Source organism: Cetorhinus maximus, unplaced genomic scaffold (genome assembly GCF_964194155.1).
Source record: "Cetorhinus maximus unplaced genomic scaffold, sCetMax3.hap1.1 HAP1_SCAFFOLD_3127, whole genome shotgun sequence".
Lineage (NCBI taxonomy): Eukaryota > Metazoa > Chordata > Chondrichthyes > Lamniformes > Cetorhinidae > Cetorhinus > Cetorhinus maximus.
In genome coordinates, this window is record NW_027599052.1 from 1 (window position 1) to 15,864 (window position 15,864).

The 15,864-nt window shown below is 47.9% G+C and overlaps 1 protein-coding gene across 1 annotated transcript in view; it reads left to right on the plus strand.

Annotated features, from left to right (window-relative positions):
* Positions 1 to 6: 6 nt before the first annotated feature.
* mtch2 (mitochondrial carrier homolog 2) overlaps positions 7 to 15,864 on the plus strand; it is a gene marked incomplete at its 3' end in the record, with an annotated part of 31,656 nt that continues 15,798 nt past the window's right edge. Inside the window, exons 1-2 of the mRNA XM_078537838.1 lie at positions 7 to 182; positions 15,102 to 15,186. Of these exons, the coding sequence (XP_078393964.1) occupies positions 96 to 182; positions 15,102 to 15,186 (172 nt within the window). The remainder of the gene's footprint in view (positions 183 to 15,101; positions 15,187 to 15,864) is intronic.

Sequence of the window (15,864 nt, forward strand, 5' to 3'; positions counted from 1 at the left end):
ACTCTACACCCTCAACCCTGAATCATCACGCGACCTCCCTAGTTCAGTTTCCGGTCAGCATTTCCGCCCATCCTGCACTGTATTCTGGGATCACAATGGCGGACACCTGGAGCCAACTCTATTTGGGAGCGGGGCTGACGGTCCTCTCACACCCGCTCATGTATGTGAAGGTGCTAATCCAGGTGAGAGTACGGGGGGTAGAGACGGGGAGGCTTGTCCGCTGGGCAGGGCCCGCTCTTCATGAAGACAGCACCCAACCCACCGAAACAGTGAATGTACAGGGGTCGCAGCCGAGAGAGAAAGATAGTGACTATCAGGGGTCGCAGCTCAGAGAGAGAGATAGTGACTATCAGGGGTCGCAGCTCAGAGAGAGAGATAGTGACTATCAGGGGTCGCAGCTCAGAGAGAGGCAGTGATTGTACAGGGGTCACAGCTCAGAGAGAGACAGTGATTGTACAGGGGTCACAGCTCAGAGAGAGACAGTGATTGTACAGGGGTCACAGCTCAGAGAGAGACAGTGATTGTACAGGGGTCACAGCTCAGAGAGAGACGGTGAATGTTAAAGGGTCACTGATCAGAGAGAGAGACAGTGAATGTACAGGAGTCACAGCTAATAGAGAGACAATGAATGCAGGGTTCACAGCTCAAAGAGACAGTGACTGTACAGGGATCATAGCTCAGAGAGAGTGTGAATGTACAGGTGTCACAGCTCAGAGAGAGACATAGTGAATGTACAGGGGTTACAGCTGAGAGTGGGACAGTAAATGTACATGGGTCATAGCTCAGAGAGAGACAGTGAATGTACAGGGGTCATAGCTCAGAGAGAGACAGTGAATGTACAAGGGTCATAGCTCAGAGAGAGAGACAGTGAATGTACAGGGGTCACAGCTCAGAGAGAGACAGTGAATGTACAGGGGTCACAGCTCAGAGAGAGACAGTGAATGTACAGGGGTCACAGCTCAGAGAGACAGTGAATGTACAGGGGTCACAGCTCAGAGAGAGAGTGAATGTACATGGGTCACAGCTCAGAGAGAGGCAGTGAATGTACAGGGATCGCTGCTCAGAGAGAGCGAGACAGTGAATGTACAGGCGTCACAGCTCAGAGAGAGAGACAGTGAATGTACAGGGGTCACAGCGCCGAGAGAGACAGTGAATGTACAGGGGTCATAGGTCAGAGAAAGAGAGACAGTGAACGTTAATGGGTCACAGCTCAGAGAGAGAGGCAGTGAATTTACAGAGGTAACTGCTTAGAGAGACAGTCAATGTACAAGGGTCACAGCCCAGAGAGAGAGAGACAGTGAATGTACAAGTGTCACAGCTCAGAGAGAGGGAGACAGTGAATGTTAACGGGTCACTGCTCAGAGAGAGAGGCAGTGAATTTACAGGGGTTTCAGCATAGAGGGACAGTGAATGTGCAAGTGTCACAGCTCAGAGAGAGAGAGAGACAGTGAATGTACAAGTGTCACAGCTCATAGAGAGAGAGACAGTGAATGTTAATGGGTCACTGCTCAGAGAGAGACAGTGAATGTACAGGAGTCACAGACCAGAGAGAGAGAGAGACAGATAATCTACAGGGCTCATAGCCCAGAGAGAGAGAGTGAATGTACAGTGGTCACAGTTCAGAGAGAGAGACAGTGAATGTACAGGGGTCACGGCTCAGAGAAGGAGACAGTGAATGTACAGGGGTCACAGCGCCGAGAGAGACAGTGAATGTACAGGGGTCATTGCTCAGAGAGAGACAGTGAATGTACAGGGGTCAAAGGTCAGAGAAAGAGAGACAGTGAACGTTAATGGGTCACAGCTCAGAGAGAGAGGCAGTGAATTTACAGGGATAACAGCTTAGAGAGACAGTCAATGTACAAGGGTCACAGCCCAGAGAGAGAGAGACAGTGAATGTACAGGGGTCACAGCCCAGAGAGAGAGTGAATGTACAGGGGTCGCAGTTCAGAGAGAGAGGCAGTGAATGTACAGGGGTCACAGCTCAGAGAGAGACAGTGAATGTACAGGGGTCACAGCTCAGAGAGAGAGAGACAGTGAATTTACAGAGGTCACAGCTCGTAGAGAGGCAGTGATTGTACAGGAGTCTCTGCTCAGACGTAGTGAATGTACAGAATTCACATATCAGAGAGAGGCTGTGAATGTACAGGAGTCTTTGTTCAGAGAGGCCAACAGTGAATGTACAAGGGTCACAGCTTAGAGAGAGAGAGACAGTGAATGTGCAGGCATCACAGCTCAGAGAAAGAGACTGTGAATGTACAGGGGTCACAGCTCAGAGAGAGGCAGTGAATGTACAGGGATCGCTGCTCAGAGAGAGCGAGACAGTGAATGTACAGGTGTCACTGCTCAGAGAGAGAGAGACAGTGATTGTACAGGGGTCACAGCTCAGAGAGAGAGAGAGAGAGAGAGACAGTGAATGTTCACGGGTCACAGGTTAGAGAGACAGTGAATGTACAGGGGTCACTGCTCAGAGAGAGAGAGACAGTGAATGTACAGGGGTCACAGCTCAGAGGGAGAGACAGTGAATGTACATGGGTCACAGCTCAGAGAGAGAGATAGTGAATATCAGGGGTTGCTGCTCAGAGAGAGGCAGTGAATGTACAGGGATCACTGCTCAGAGAGAGAGAGACAGTGAATGTACAGGGGTCACTGCTCAGTGAGAGAGAGACAGTGAATGTCCTGGGGTCACTGCTCAGAGTGAGTGAGAGAGAGACAGTGCATGTATAGGGGTCACAGCTCAGAGAGAGAGAGACAGTGAATGTCCAGTGGTCACAGTTCAAAGAGTGAGACAGTCAATGTACTGGGGTCACTGGTCAGAGAGAGAGTGAGACAGGGAATGTTCAGGGGCACAGCTCAGAGAGAGATAGTGAATGTGCAAGGGTCACATCTCAGAGAGAGACAGTGAATGTCCAGTGGTCACAGTTCAGAGAGAGAGACTGAATGTACAGGAGTCTCAGCTCATAGAGAGACAGTGAATGTACAAGTGTCACAGCTCATAGAGAGAGAGACAGTGAATGTTAATGGGTCACTGCTCAGAGAGAGAGGCAGTGAATTTACAGGGGTTTCAGCTTAGAGAGACAGTGAATGTACAGGAGTCACAGCCCAGAGAGAGAGAGACAGAGAATCTACAGGGCTCATAGCCCAGAGAGAGAGAGTGAATGTACAGTGGTCACAGTTCAGAGAGAGAGACAGTGAATGTACAGGGGTCACGGCTCAGAGAAGGAGACTGTGAATGTACAGGGGTCACAGCGCCGAGAGAGACTGTGAATGTACAGGGGTCATTGCTCAGAGAGAGACAGTGAATGTACAGGGGTCATAGGTCAGAGAAAGAGAGACAGTGAACGTTAATGGGTCACAGCTCAGAGAGAGAGGCAGTGAATTTACAGGGGTAACAGCTTAGAGAGACAGTCAATGTACAAGGGTCACAGCCCAGAGAGAGAGTGACAGTGAATGTACAGGGGTCACAGCCCAGAGAGAGAGTGAATGTACAGGGGTCGCAGTTCAGAGAGAGAGAGAGTGAATGTACAGGGGTCACAGCTCAGAGATGGAGACAGTGAATGTACAGGGGTCACAGCTCAGAGAGAGAGAGAGACAGTGAAGGTATAGGGGTCTCTGCTCAGAGACAGTGAATATACAGGAGTCACAGCTCAGTGAGTGACAGTGTTTCTACATGAGGCTCTGCTCAGAGATAGTGAATGTACAGGATTCACATCTCGGAGAGAGTCTGTTAATGTACAGGAGTCTCTGTTCATTGAGACCAACAGTGAATGTACAGGCGTCACAGCTCGGAGAGAGACAGTGAATGTACATGCGTCACAGCTCAGAGAGAGAGAGGATGTGAATGTCCAGGAGTCTCTGTTCAGAGAGACCAACAGTGAATGTACAGGGGTCACAGCTCAGAGAGAGAGACAGTGAATGTGCATGGTTCACAGCTCAAGGCGATGGAGACAGTGGATGTGCAGGGGTCACAGCTCAGAGAGAGAGAGACAGTAAATGCAGGGTTCACAGCTCAGAAAGAGACAGTGAATGTATAGGGGTCATAGCTCAGATAGAGAGAGAGACAGTGAATGTTAACAGGTCACAGCTCAGAGAGAGACAGTGAATGTTAACAGGTCACAGCTCAGAGAGAGAGACAGTGAATGTACAAGGGTCACAGCCGAGAGAGAGAGAGACAGTGAATGTACGGGGGTCACAGACCAGAGAGAGAATGAATGTACAGTGGTCACAGTTCAGAGAGGCAGTGAATGTACAGGGGTCACAGTTCAGAGAAGGAGACAGTGAATGTACAGGGGTCACAGCTCCGAGAGAGACAGTGAATGTACAGGGGTCACAGCTCAGAGAGAGAGAGACAGTGAATTTACAGAATTCACAGCTCAGTGAGAGACAGTGTTTGTACAGGAGTCTCCGCTCAGAGATAGTGAATGTCCAGAATTCACATATCAGAGAGAGGCTGTGAATGTACAGGAGTCTTTGTTCAGAGAGGCCAACGGTGAATGTACAAGGGTCACAGCTTAGAGAGAGAGAGACAGTGAATGTGCAGGCATCACAGCTCAGAGAAAGAGACTGTGAATGTACATGGGTCACAGCTCAGAGAGAGACATAGTGAATGTACAGGGGTCACAGCTCAGAGAGACAGTGAATGTACATGGGTCACAGCTCAGAGAGAGGCAGTGAATGTACAGGGATCGCTGCTCAGAGAGAGCGAGACAGTGAATGTACAGGCGTCACTGCTCAGAGAGAGACAGTGAATGTTCACGGGTCACAGGTTAGAGAGACAGTGAATGTACAGGGGTCACTGCTCAGAGAGAGAGAGACAGTGAATGTACAGGGGTCACAGCTCAGAGGGAGAGACAGTGAATGTACATGGGTCACAGCTCAGAGAGAGAGATAGTGAATATCAGGGGTTGCTGCTCAGAGAGAGGCAGTGAATGTACAGGGATCACTGCTCAGAGAGAGAGAGACAGTGAATGTACAGGGGTCACTGCTCAGTGAGAGAGAGACAGTGAATGTACTGGGGTCACTGCTCAGAGTGAGTAAGTGAGAGAGAAAGACAGTGCATGTATAGGGGTCACAGCTCAGAGAGAGAGAGACAGTGAATGTGCAGGGGTTACATCTCAGAGAGAGACAGTGAATGTCCAGTGGTCAGAGTTCAGAGAGAGAGACTGAATGTACAGGGGTCACAGCTCCGAGAGTGAGACAGTGAATGTACAGGGATCACAGCTCCGAGAGTGAGACAGTCAATGTACTGGGGTCACTGGTCAGAGAGAGTGTGAGACAGGGAATGTTCAGGGGCACAGCTCAGAGAGAGATAGTGAATGTGCAAGGGTCACATCTCAGAGAGAGACAGTGAATGTCCAGTGGTCACAGTTCAGAGAGAGAGACTGAATGTACAGGGGTCACAGCTCAGAGGGAGGCAGTGATTGTACAGGGGTCATAGCTCAGAGAGACACAGTGAATGTACAAGTGTCACAGCTCAGAGAGAGGGAGACAGTGAATGTTAACGGGTCACTGCTCAGAGAGAGAGGCAGTGAATTTACAGGGGTTTCAGCTTAGAGAGACAGTGAATGTACAGGAGTCACAGCTCATAGAGAGACAGTGAATGTGCAAGTGTCACAGCTCAGAGAGAGAGAGAGAGAGAGACAGTGAATGTACAAGTGTCACAGCTCAGAGAGAGAGAGACAGTGAATGTTAATGGGTCACTGCTCAGAGAGAGAGACAGTGAATGTACAGGAGTCACAGCCCAGAGAGAGAGAGAGAGAGAGAGACAGAGAATCTACAGGGCTCATAGCCCAGAGAGAGAGAGTGAATGTACAGTGGTCACAGCTCAGAGAGAGAGACAGTGAATGTACAGGGGTCACGGCTCAGAGAAGGAGACTGTGAATGTACAGGGGTCACAGCGCCGAGAGAGTCAGTGAATGTACAGGGGTCATTGCTCAGAGAGAGACAGTGAATGTACAGGGGTCATAGGTCAGAGAAAGAGAGACAGTGAACGTTAATGGGTCACAGCTCAGAGAGAGAGGCAGTGAATTTACAGGGGTAACAGCTTAGAGAGACAGTCAATGTACAAGGGTCACAGCCCAGAGAGAGAGTGACAGTGAATGTACAGGGGTCACAGCCCAGAGAGAGAGTGAATGTACAGGGGTCGCAGCTCAGAGATGGAGACAGTGAATGTACAGGGGTCACAGCTCAGAGAGAGAGAGAGAGAGAGAGAGACAGTGAAGGTATAGGGGTCTCTGCTCAGAGACAGTGAATATACAGGAGTCACAGCTCAGTGATTGACAGTGTTTCTACATGAGGCTCTGCTCAGAGATAGTGAATGTACAGGATTCACATCTCGGAGAGAGTCTGTTAATGTACAGGAGTCTCTGTTCATTGAGACCAACAGTGAATGTACAGGCGTCACAGCTCGGAGAGAGACAGTGAATGTACAAGCGTCACAGCTCAGAGAGAGAGAGGATGTGAATGTCCAGGAGTCTCTGTTCAGAGAGACCAACAGTGAATGTACAGGGGTCACAGCTCAGAGAGAGAGACAGTGAATGTGCATGGGTCACAGCTCAAAGCGATGGAGACAGTGGATGTGGAGGGGTCACAGCTCAGAGAGAGAGAGACAGTAAATGCAGGGTTCACAGCTCAGAAAGAGACAGTGAATGTATAGGGGTCATAGCTCAGATAGAGAGAGAGACAGTGAATGTTAACGGGTCACAGCTCAGAGAGAGAGGCAGTGAATTTACAGGGGTTACAGCTTAGAGAGACAGTGAATGTACAGGGGTCACAGACCAGAGAGAGAATGAATGTACAGTGGTCACAGTTCAGAGAGGCAGTGAATGTACAGGGGTCACAGTTCAGAGAAGGAGACAATGAATGTACAGGGGTCACAGCTCCGAGAGAGACAGTGAATGTACAGGGGTCACAGCTCAGAGAGAGAGACAGTGAATTTACAGAATTCACAGCTCAGTGAGAGACAGTGTTTGTACAGGAGTCTCCGCTCAGAGATAGTGAATGTCCAGAATTCACATATCAGAGAGAGGCTGTGAATGTACAGGAGTCTTTGTTCAGAGAGGCCAACAGTGAATGTACAGGGGTCACAGCTCAGAGAGAGACATAGTGAATGTACAGGGGTCACAGCTCAGAGAGACAGTGAATGTACATGGGTCACAGCTCAGAGAGAGGCAGTGAATGTACAGGGATCGCTGCTCAGGGAGAGCGAGACAGTGAATGTACAGGCGTCACTGCTCAGAGAGAGAGACAGTGAATGTACAGGGGTCACAGCTCAGAGGGAGAGACAGTGATTGTACAGGGGTCACAGATCAGAGGGAGAGCCAGTGAATGTACATGGGTCACAGCTCAGAGAGAGAGATAGTGAATATCTGGGGTTGCTGCTCAGAGAGAGGCAGTGAATGTACAGGGATCACTGCTCAGAGAGAGAGACAGTGAATGTACAGGGGTCACTGCTCAGTGAGAGAGAGACAGTGAATGTACTGGGGTCACTGCTCAGAGTGAGTGAGTGAGAGAGAGACAGTGCATGTATAGGGGTTACATCTCAGAGAGAGACAGTGAATGTCCAGTGGTCAGAGTTCAGAGAGAGAGACTGAATGTGCAGGGGTCACAGCTCCGAGAGTGAGACAGTGAATGTACAGGGATCACAGCTCCGAGAGAGAGACAGTGAATGTACTGGGGTCACTGATCAGAGAGAGAGTGAGACAGGGAATGTTCAGGGGCACAGCTGAGAGAGAGATAGTGAATGTGCAAGGGTCACATCTCAGAGAGAGACAGTGAATGTCCAGTGGTCACAGCTCAGAGAGAGAGAGACAGTGAATGTACAGGGGTCACAGTTCAGAGAGAGTGAGGCAGTGAATGTACAAGTGTCACAGCTCATAAAGCGAGACACAGTGAATGTACAGGGGTCACATTCAGAGAGAGGCACAGTGAATGTACTGGGCTCACTGCTCAGAGAGAGAGACAGACAGGGAATGTTCGGGGGTCACAGCTCAGAGAGGGAGACAGTGAATGTACAGAGGTCGCAGCTCCGAAGCGGGAGAGACACGGAATGTACAGGGGTCACAGCTCAGAGAGACAGTCAATATACAGGATTCACAGCTCGGAGAGAGACCGTGAATGTACTGGAGTCTCTGCTCTGAGAGAGAGACAGTGAATGTACAGGGGTTACAGCTCAGAGCGACAATGAATAAACAGGATTCACAGCTCAGAGAGACAGTGAATGTACAGGAGTCTTTGCTCAGAGCGACAGTGAATGTACCGGTGTCACAGCTCAGAGAGAGACAGTGAATGTATAGGGGTCACAGCTCAGAGCGACAATGAATAAACAGGATTCACAGCTCAGAAAGACAGTGAATGTACAGGAGTCTTTGCTCAGAGCGACAGTGAATGTACCGGTGTCACAGCTCAGAGAGAGACAGTGAATGTATAGGGGTCACAGCTCAGAGAGAGACAGACAGTGAATGTTAAGGGTCACACCTCGGTCTGTTCTGTCAGTAGATTCCCCATTTGCTCCTGCACTCAGAATCTAACATGATATTATGATTTTCTAACTTGATATGCCGGTTGATTCCTGGGCTTTCTTTCAGGGCATTATCCAATCTGTCTCACCTGCCCTCTGACACTCGCCAGTAGTAATTTATCTGGTTGCTGACTCTGTATATTGGCAGATAATTTAACCTAATGAGTTCATGCATCGTTTTTTAGAAGTGAGTGGATGGTGCTGAGCATGCACCGAGACTGATTTCCTGCCATCCTGGCCCCAAACCTTGTTAGTCTTTCCACCCCACCCCCACTAGAGCTGTACTTTGAGTGTCCTGTCTTCCATTCTTAATTAACACTTTTCTTAGACAAATATCACCACCTTCAACACCTCTTTGATCCTTTTGTCTGTGACATATTTTGATTATCTGCTCCTATCACTGCTTGCTTATCTCCACAATCACCACACCCTCAACTTCTCTCTCCCCCCGCGCCCCCACCTTAAACCAGCTTATATTTCTCCTTTCTCCTAACTATGCTTCAGTTCTGCCGAAGGGCCGTGAAGGCTCGAAACGTTAACTGATTTCTTCTCCACCGATGCTGCCAGACCTGCTGAGTTTTTCCAGGTAATTCTGTTTTTGTTTTTGACTGTGATCACCCAGTCCAGTTGTATGTGTGACCCTGACACCAGGCAGTCCCTTGAGATAACTGGATGACACTCTCGCACACTGAATATATACAAATCATTTTTATTTAGAAGATGCTGAAAATTGTGCGTTAACAGAATAAGGTATCTTAATGAGACCCGTACTTTGTATAAAATGGTACCTCCTGGGTGCTGGCACTTTATTTTAATGGTATGTGCTGTTGTGCTCTCAGTCCTCTGCTCTCGGAGTCCGCACACCTGTGGCGTGTGCAGCAGTCCTCTGTGTTCACACGAGGCCAGCTGATCTCAGATTTCAGTGTGGTGTAACTGTGCAGCTTTAAGTCCTGTGTCTCTGTCTGTCTGTGTGTGTCTCTGTCTGTCTGTGTGTGTCTCTGTCTGTCTGTGTGTGTCTCTGTCTGTCTGTGTGTGTCTCTGTCTGTCTGTGTGTGTCTCTGTCTGTCTGCCTGTGTATGCTTGCTCCTGATGAAGGTGGCCCAGGCTTTAACTTCCCTGTTTAATCCAGTCCATGATGGTAGTGGAATTGGGGAAGATGGCTGGGCAGATAGTTTTGTTCTCCTTGCAGAATCTTGCCTTGTAAAAGTAGTGTAGTTCGCTGGGTTTAGCCCTGGACAAACACTCGGCAAAGGCCCTGTCGCACTCGCAAGACATCCTGGTGCACACAGTCCGCCCCTTGCACTCCGTCTGGGCCCTCTTGCAAGTGAAGTTGTACAGGCTCCATTTGACATGGCTGTGGCAGCCCAGGGTCACTCTGGTGTGGTAATAGCAGCAGTCATGCAGGAAGCAACACTGGTCTACCTGGTCAACAGGCCTACTTGAGCCACCAGTCCCACAATAGCAGCCGTAGTTGTGCAGCTTGAGGAGGGGGATTCCCAGTTTGGAACGATAACACCACAAGGTCATGGCCATGTCGACAAGACCCCGCCGCTCTCGCAGTGCACCCGGCCCCAGCTCGACTCCGGGACACAGGCACGACCAGGTGACTGCATGTAGAACCATCAGTAAGAGCTGCCTCATCTTTCTCTTTCCTTTCTGTCCTGGCTCCCTGTCTGCTGTTTTGTGCTTTCCTGGCTTATATTGAGCCCTGTAATTCTTCCCTCCCTTTCCTGACATCATGTGATTCCTGGCCCTCCCCTCACTCCTCACACGTTGTACCTCTGAACTCTCCTCTTTGCTGGCTGCACATCCCTTTGGAATTTGGTTCTAGATATCCCTGGTTATTTTAGTTGGACTGTTCCAAGAAAAGAGAAACATAACTTTTTTTGCTTTGGATTGAAAGGTTTAAAGAGAGGTGATTGTAGGTATGAGTGGGTGTGAAAATAGTTGCAGGCAGTGTTTAGGCAAATATAGTGAAATGTTTCCTGCCCTTTCAAAATGTTCTCTCAGGCTTCCCGCTCCTCACTTTCCATTGTCACTGTCCCTTGCTACTCACTATTATCTGTTTAAAAGATTAATATTTTTTCATGGGGATTAGAGTTGATCATTCGCAGTGCCTGTCGTGTGTGTTCTCAGTAATGTAGCCATGTGAAACTAACCTAAATGATGATTGCTGCAAGTGCCATTCTCACCCACACTGTCAACTGAGACTGGTGGGGAACCTCGTTTAATAATGTATGTTTACGTACACTTCTCTTACCATCAGTGTCTTGCCTGTGGAGCCTGGTTCCTTGCTGGGTCTTCCTATTGAAAGAAGAGCAGAGTTATGTTGTGTCAACCCTGTCTCATTGCAACCCTCTTTGTCACACTGGAGCCAGCAGAATATGTTTCCAGCTGTATTCATGTATTTTTGTGCCTTCGGGTTTTCTGCCCATTTCTCGCACATCAACTTGAGCAGTTTTCAGCCTTCCACAAATGATTCCTCAAAACCAGCTGCTCCACCGTGTGAGTGAGCTTCCCACAGACATCTCCCCCTCGATGTGTATTTCCCTGGCCCCTTCACTGTCCTGTAGAGGTGTGATGGTCCTCAGTTCAGTACCTCCCCATGTGACCATCAAGGGTTTACTTAATGCTAGGGGTAAAACCACAGGAGCTTCGCATGTAATTTAAGAAATGTTGATGCAAGTAAATGTGTCCCAGAGCCACACCAGGGTTGTATTTACTATAGTTAGAAAGTTGCATCTTTTTCTCAGTATGACGAGTGCTTTTTATTATTTTAACCAGTTAAACAACAATGAACCCAAGGGCAATTAAAATAGCACCAACAGTGGGACAAAAGATTGCTTTTGCCTGCAGTGTGTGTGTGTTACAAGAGAGATTGATGTTCCTTTCACCCAGAATTAGTACCACAGTCACCTCCTAAGACACACTGACCCCCATATCTCTTGATTTCTGCTTAACTGAACTGTTGGGCTTGAGCCAATCAGTTAAACTCGATAAATCACTCAAGACAGCCATTAAGCCTCTCGTCTTGTGGCACATTGGAAATATCATATCATTCAACTGTTTTAAACAGGCTAAACTGTGATTTGGATTTATTTACAAATAAGATATAGCAAACGCACAGGCCAAAAATTATATAATCCAACGAGTCATTTAAACTGTGTACATTCTGCATTATTGGGTTATTCAGTGGTTTTTCCATTTTCCCCAGGAGCGAGATTCCCTGGTCGTGTGTACCTGAGCGCTGCTTACAGGCTTTGACCCTGTCCTGTCTGCAACCACACGAGGGATTGCAAATATCACCATAGCTGCAAAGCCTGACATTCAAACAATGTCGGTGGCAGCAAAAGTGAAAGGAATTTCACCAAGGCACTTTTGAGCCATTTTCATTCTGGATTTACCCTGAATATTTAAATGCATGTGAAATAGATACAACATTTCGCTAAAATAATTTCTAATGGGGTCCCGCAGAGTTCAGTACTAGGTCCCCTGCTTTTTGTGCTAGATATTAATGATTTGGACATCAACATAGGGGGAATGATCAAGAAATTTGCAGACAACACAAAAATGGGCCACGCGGCAGATAGCGAGGAGGATAGCTGTAGATTGCAGGAGGGTATCAATCAACTGGTCAGATGGGCAGAAAAGTGACAAATGGAATTCAACCCAGAGAAGTGTGAGGGGATGCATTTGGGGAGGTCAAACAAGGCAAAGGAATACACAATAAATGAGAGGATACTGAGAGGTGTAGATGAAGGGAGAGACCTTGGAGTGCATGTCCACAGATCCCCGAAGATAGCAGGACAGGTCAATATGGTGGTTAAGAAGGCACATGGAATCCTTTCCTTTATTAGCTAAGGTATAGAAAATAAGCGCAGGTAGGCTGTGCTGGAACTATATGAAGCATTAGTTAGGCCACAACTTGAGTACTGTGTGCAGTTCTGGTCACCTCATTACAGAAAGGATGTGATTATGTTAGAGAGGGTTTAGAGGAGATTTATGAAGATGTTGTCAGGACTGGAAAATTGCAGCCATGAGGAAAGATTGGATAGGCTGGGGTTGTACTCTTTGGAACAGAGGAAGCCGAGAGAAGATTAGATTGAGGTGTACAAGGTTGTATTGGTCCTGGATAGAGTGGATGGGGAGGGCCTATTTACTTTAGCAGAGAGGTCAATGATGAGGGGGGCACAGATTTAAAGTGTCTGGTAGAAGGATTAGAGGGGAGATGAGGAAATCTTTTTTCACTCAGAGGGTTGCGGGGGTCTGGAACTCACTGCCTGAAAGGGTAGTAGAGGCAGAAACCCCCAACTCACTTGAAAGGTGTCTGGATATGTACCTGAAGTGCTGGAACCTGCAGGGCTACGGACCAAGTGCTGGAAAATGGGATTGGACTGGGGGATTGTTTTTGAGCTGGCATAGACACAATGGGCAGAGTGGCCTCCTGTGCTGTAAATGTTTCTACATTTTCCAAATCTCTGAAAAGAAGCAAAGTGTGGGGAGAGGGCAGGGGAGTGACAGTACGTGAATTGTTCCTTCGGAGAGCCAGCATGGACATGATGGGCTGAATGGCCACCTTCTGTGCTGTAATGATTCTATGAATGTGTATTTAAAGTGTCTGCATTAACCAGTTTCCCTGAAAGTAACACCTCAAGAAATTTAGGAGCATGAAACAGGAGGAGACCATTCAGTCCTTCATGCTGGTTCTGACATTCAGTTTGATCAGAATTGATCTTTACTATAACTGAAACCATGGTTCAATGATCCTTAATGCCCTTACCTAAGAAAAGCTTTATCAATTTCACTTTTGACAGTTTCAATTAACCTCCAGCCTCCGCAGCTTTTTATTGGCAGGTTGGGAGTGCAGCTCCAGATTTCCATTACCAGCCCAGATTCTGGCTGAGCCAGCTGGTAGCTGAGCCATGGGGAGCAGGTTTCATCCATGGCATATGTTAGTTATCTCAGCTGGCAGTTGGGGCACTCCAGTGGGTCTCAGCATCCGGGGGTTAGGGGCATGACCAGCCCACTGTCAATCACCGTCTAGTGACTATCTATGCAGCACCAGGGCAGGAACGTTTGGTATAGATGTGTTCCAGCTCAACTGTGATAACCCTCCTCCTGACTGTCCAAGCTCATGCTTGGGATGTGTCCACAATACAGAATGGGCCGCCTGTGTGAAGTAGTGGGGGCATCCACAGTTTGGGAAGTCCTGAACAAAGAGGCAGTACATTTAAGGAGAGCAGGTGAATGACTATGGACAAGCTGGCAGGGAGAGAGTCTTGTGTGATCACTCTGGATAACATCCAGCCACAGACTTGAATTTGGAAAGGGCCAATTATGACCTGTGAACAGCCCGTGACGAAGGGTAGGGGCTGTTTGTGCTGAATTATAGGAGTGAGCACATGAGGTGAAAGGGAGCGAATGAGCAGTGTGTAATTAAAGGTCCAGCTGGAGCCAGGAGCAACGCTCGGCTCGGGTGGGACCTGCACTTGGTTAAAAGCACGGCACAAAGTAATTACGGGGGGAAGAAAGTAAGTGTCAGTCTTTGCACTTTGTGACTGGGCTATTTTAAGCTGTTGTGTGTTTGTCAGAGTGTCTCACTTAGTTTGATGAGAGCAGCCACGAAGCTGGCTCAGCATTCACTCTGCGATTAGCTGTTCGACAATTGTGAAAAGAGAAAAAGACATGTCTTTCTCTACGTAAAAGCAAAATACTGCAGATGCTGGAAATCTGAACTAAAAACAGAAAATGCTGGAAAAACTCAGCAGGTCTGACAGCATCTGTGGAGAGAGAAATACAGTAAACGTTTCAATTCCGTATGACTCCTCTTCAGAGCCTTTCACAATCCTAGAGCATCCTAAAGTACTTTACAGCCACTTTTCAGTACATTTAAAATGTAATCACTGTTTAATATGCAAAGTGGGGCAGCCAATTTCTACACAGCAAGATCCCACACAGCTATGTGATAAGACCAGTTAATCTGTGTTTTTAGTTCTGCCATTCACACCTCCTCTGGCCATAGCTTTTGTTTCTTTACTTGTCCCATTGCTGCTCCCTTTAGCTATTCTCACCAACCCTTCAGTCATTTAATGCCTCCAGTCTTCCATCCTGTCCCAGGCCTTCCCTTTGGGCTTTTTCCCAATTCCTTAACACCTATTATATTTCTAACAATTCATCAATTCTCTTCTGATGAAGAGTCACAGACCTGAAACGTTAATTCTCTTTTTCTCTCCACAGATGCTGCCTGACCTGCTGGGTGTTTCCAGCATTTTCTCTTTTTATTTCAGCTTTCCAGCATCTGCAGTAGTTTGCTTTTGTTTTTTTTTTAGTTTTTCTTTGAGGGGTAAATATTGGTTGGTACACGGGGACAAACCCGCCTGCTCCGCTTTGAAAAAAGTCGTGGAACATTTGGTGCTGCTCTGAGAGGGTGGACCGCTCATTGCGAGGGGTCGAACACTCATCCCCATCAGCCATTCAGGGAGGGGCTGAATAAGTGCTTCAGCCTGCCCATGGAGGGAGAGGTGAAACACCCCTTGTCAATTAGATTTTGTTGTCCAACTTCATGTTGTTTTTCACTCTACTCTAGGTTGGTCATGAACCCATGGCTCCGGTTATGGGCCGGAACATCTTCAGGCGACCAGTTCTCCAGCTGCCCGGCCTCTTTACATATGGTAAGTACTGAAACAATGCAGAATGATGTCTGTTCGCTAGATTGCTCTCTACCAGTGCCAAATAAGTTCAGAGCTAACCATCTTAGCCACTGGGTCACTGCCAGTCAATCTGTACTGTAGCTGTACTTTGGAATGTTTGATGCGCCATGTAGCATGAACTTTATCTGTGCCTAAACAGCTGCACTATCTGCCTTGGAGTGTCTGAGACAGTCAAGAAGGAATTTGATCTCTCTATCTAACCCCGTGCTGCACTTGTTCTGGGAGTGTTTGATGGGGACAGTGTAGAGGGAGCTTTACTCTGTATCTAACCCATTTAAACCTTCCTCCTCAGCAAGAAGCGATAGCATTATGAAGACACATTCCAATGTTTACCTGTCCTCATTTCAGTGTTTCTTTTATTCATCCCTGAGATGTGGGTATCGCTGGCAAGGCCAGCATTTATTGTCCTTGAGAAGGTGGTGGTGGTGAGCGACCTTCTTGAACCGCTGCAGTCCATGTGGTGTAGGTACACCCACAGTGCTGTTAGGGAGGGAGTTCCAGGATTTTGACCCAGCGACAGTGAAGGAATGGCGATATATTTCCATGTCAGGATGGTGAGTGACTTGGAAGGGAACTTCCAGGTGGTGGTGTTCCCATCTATGCTGCCCTTGTCCTTCTAGGCTGTAGAGGTACTGGGTT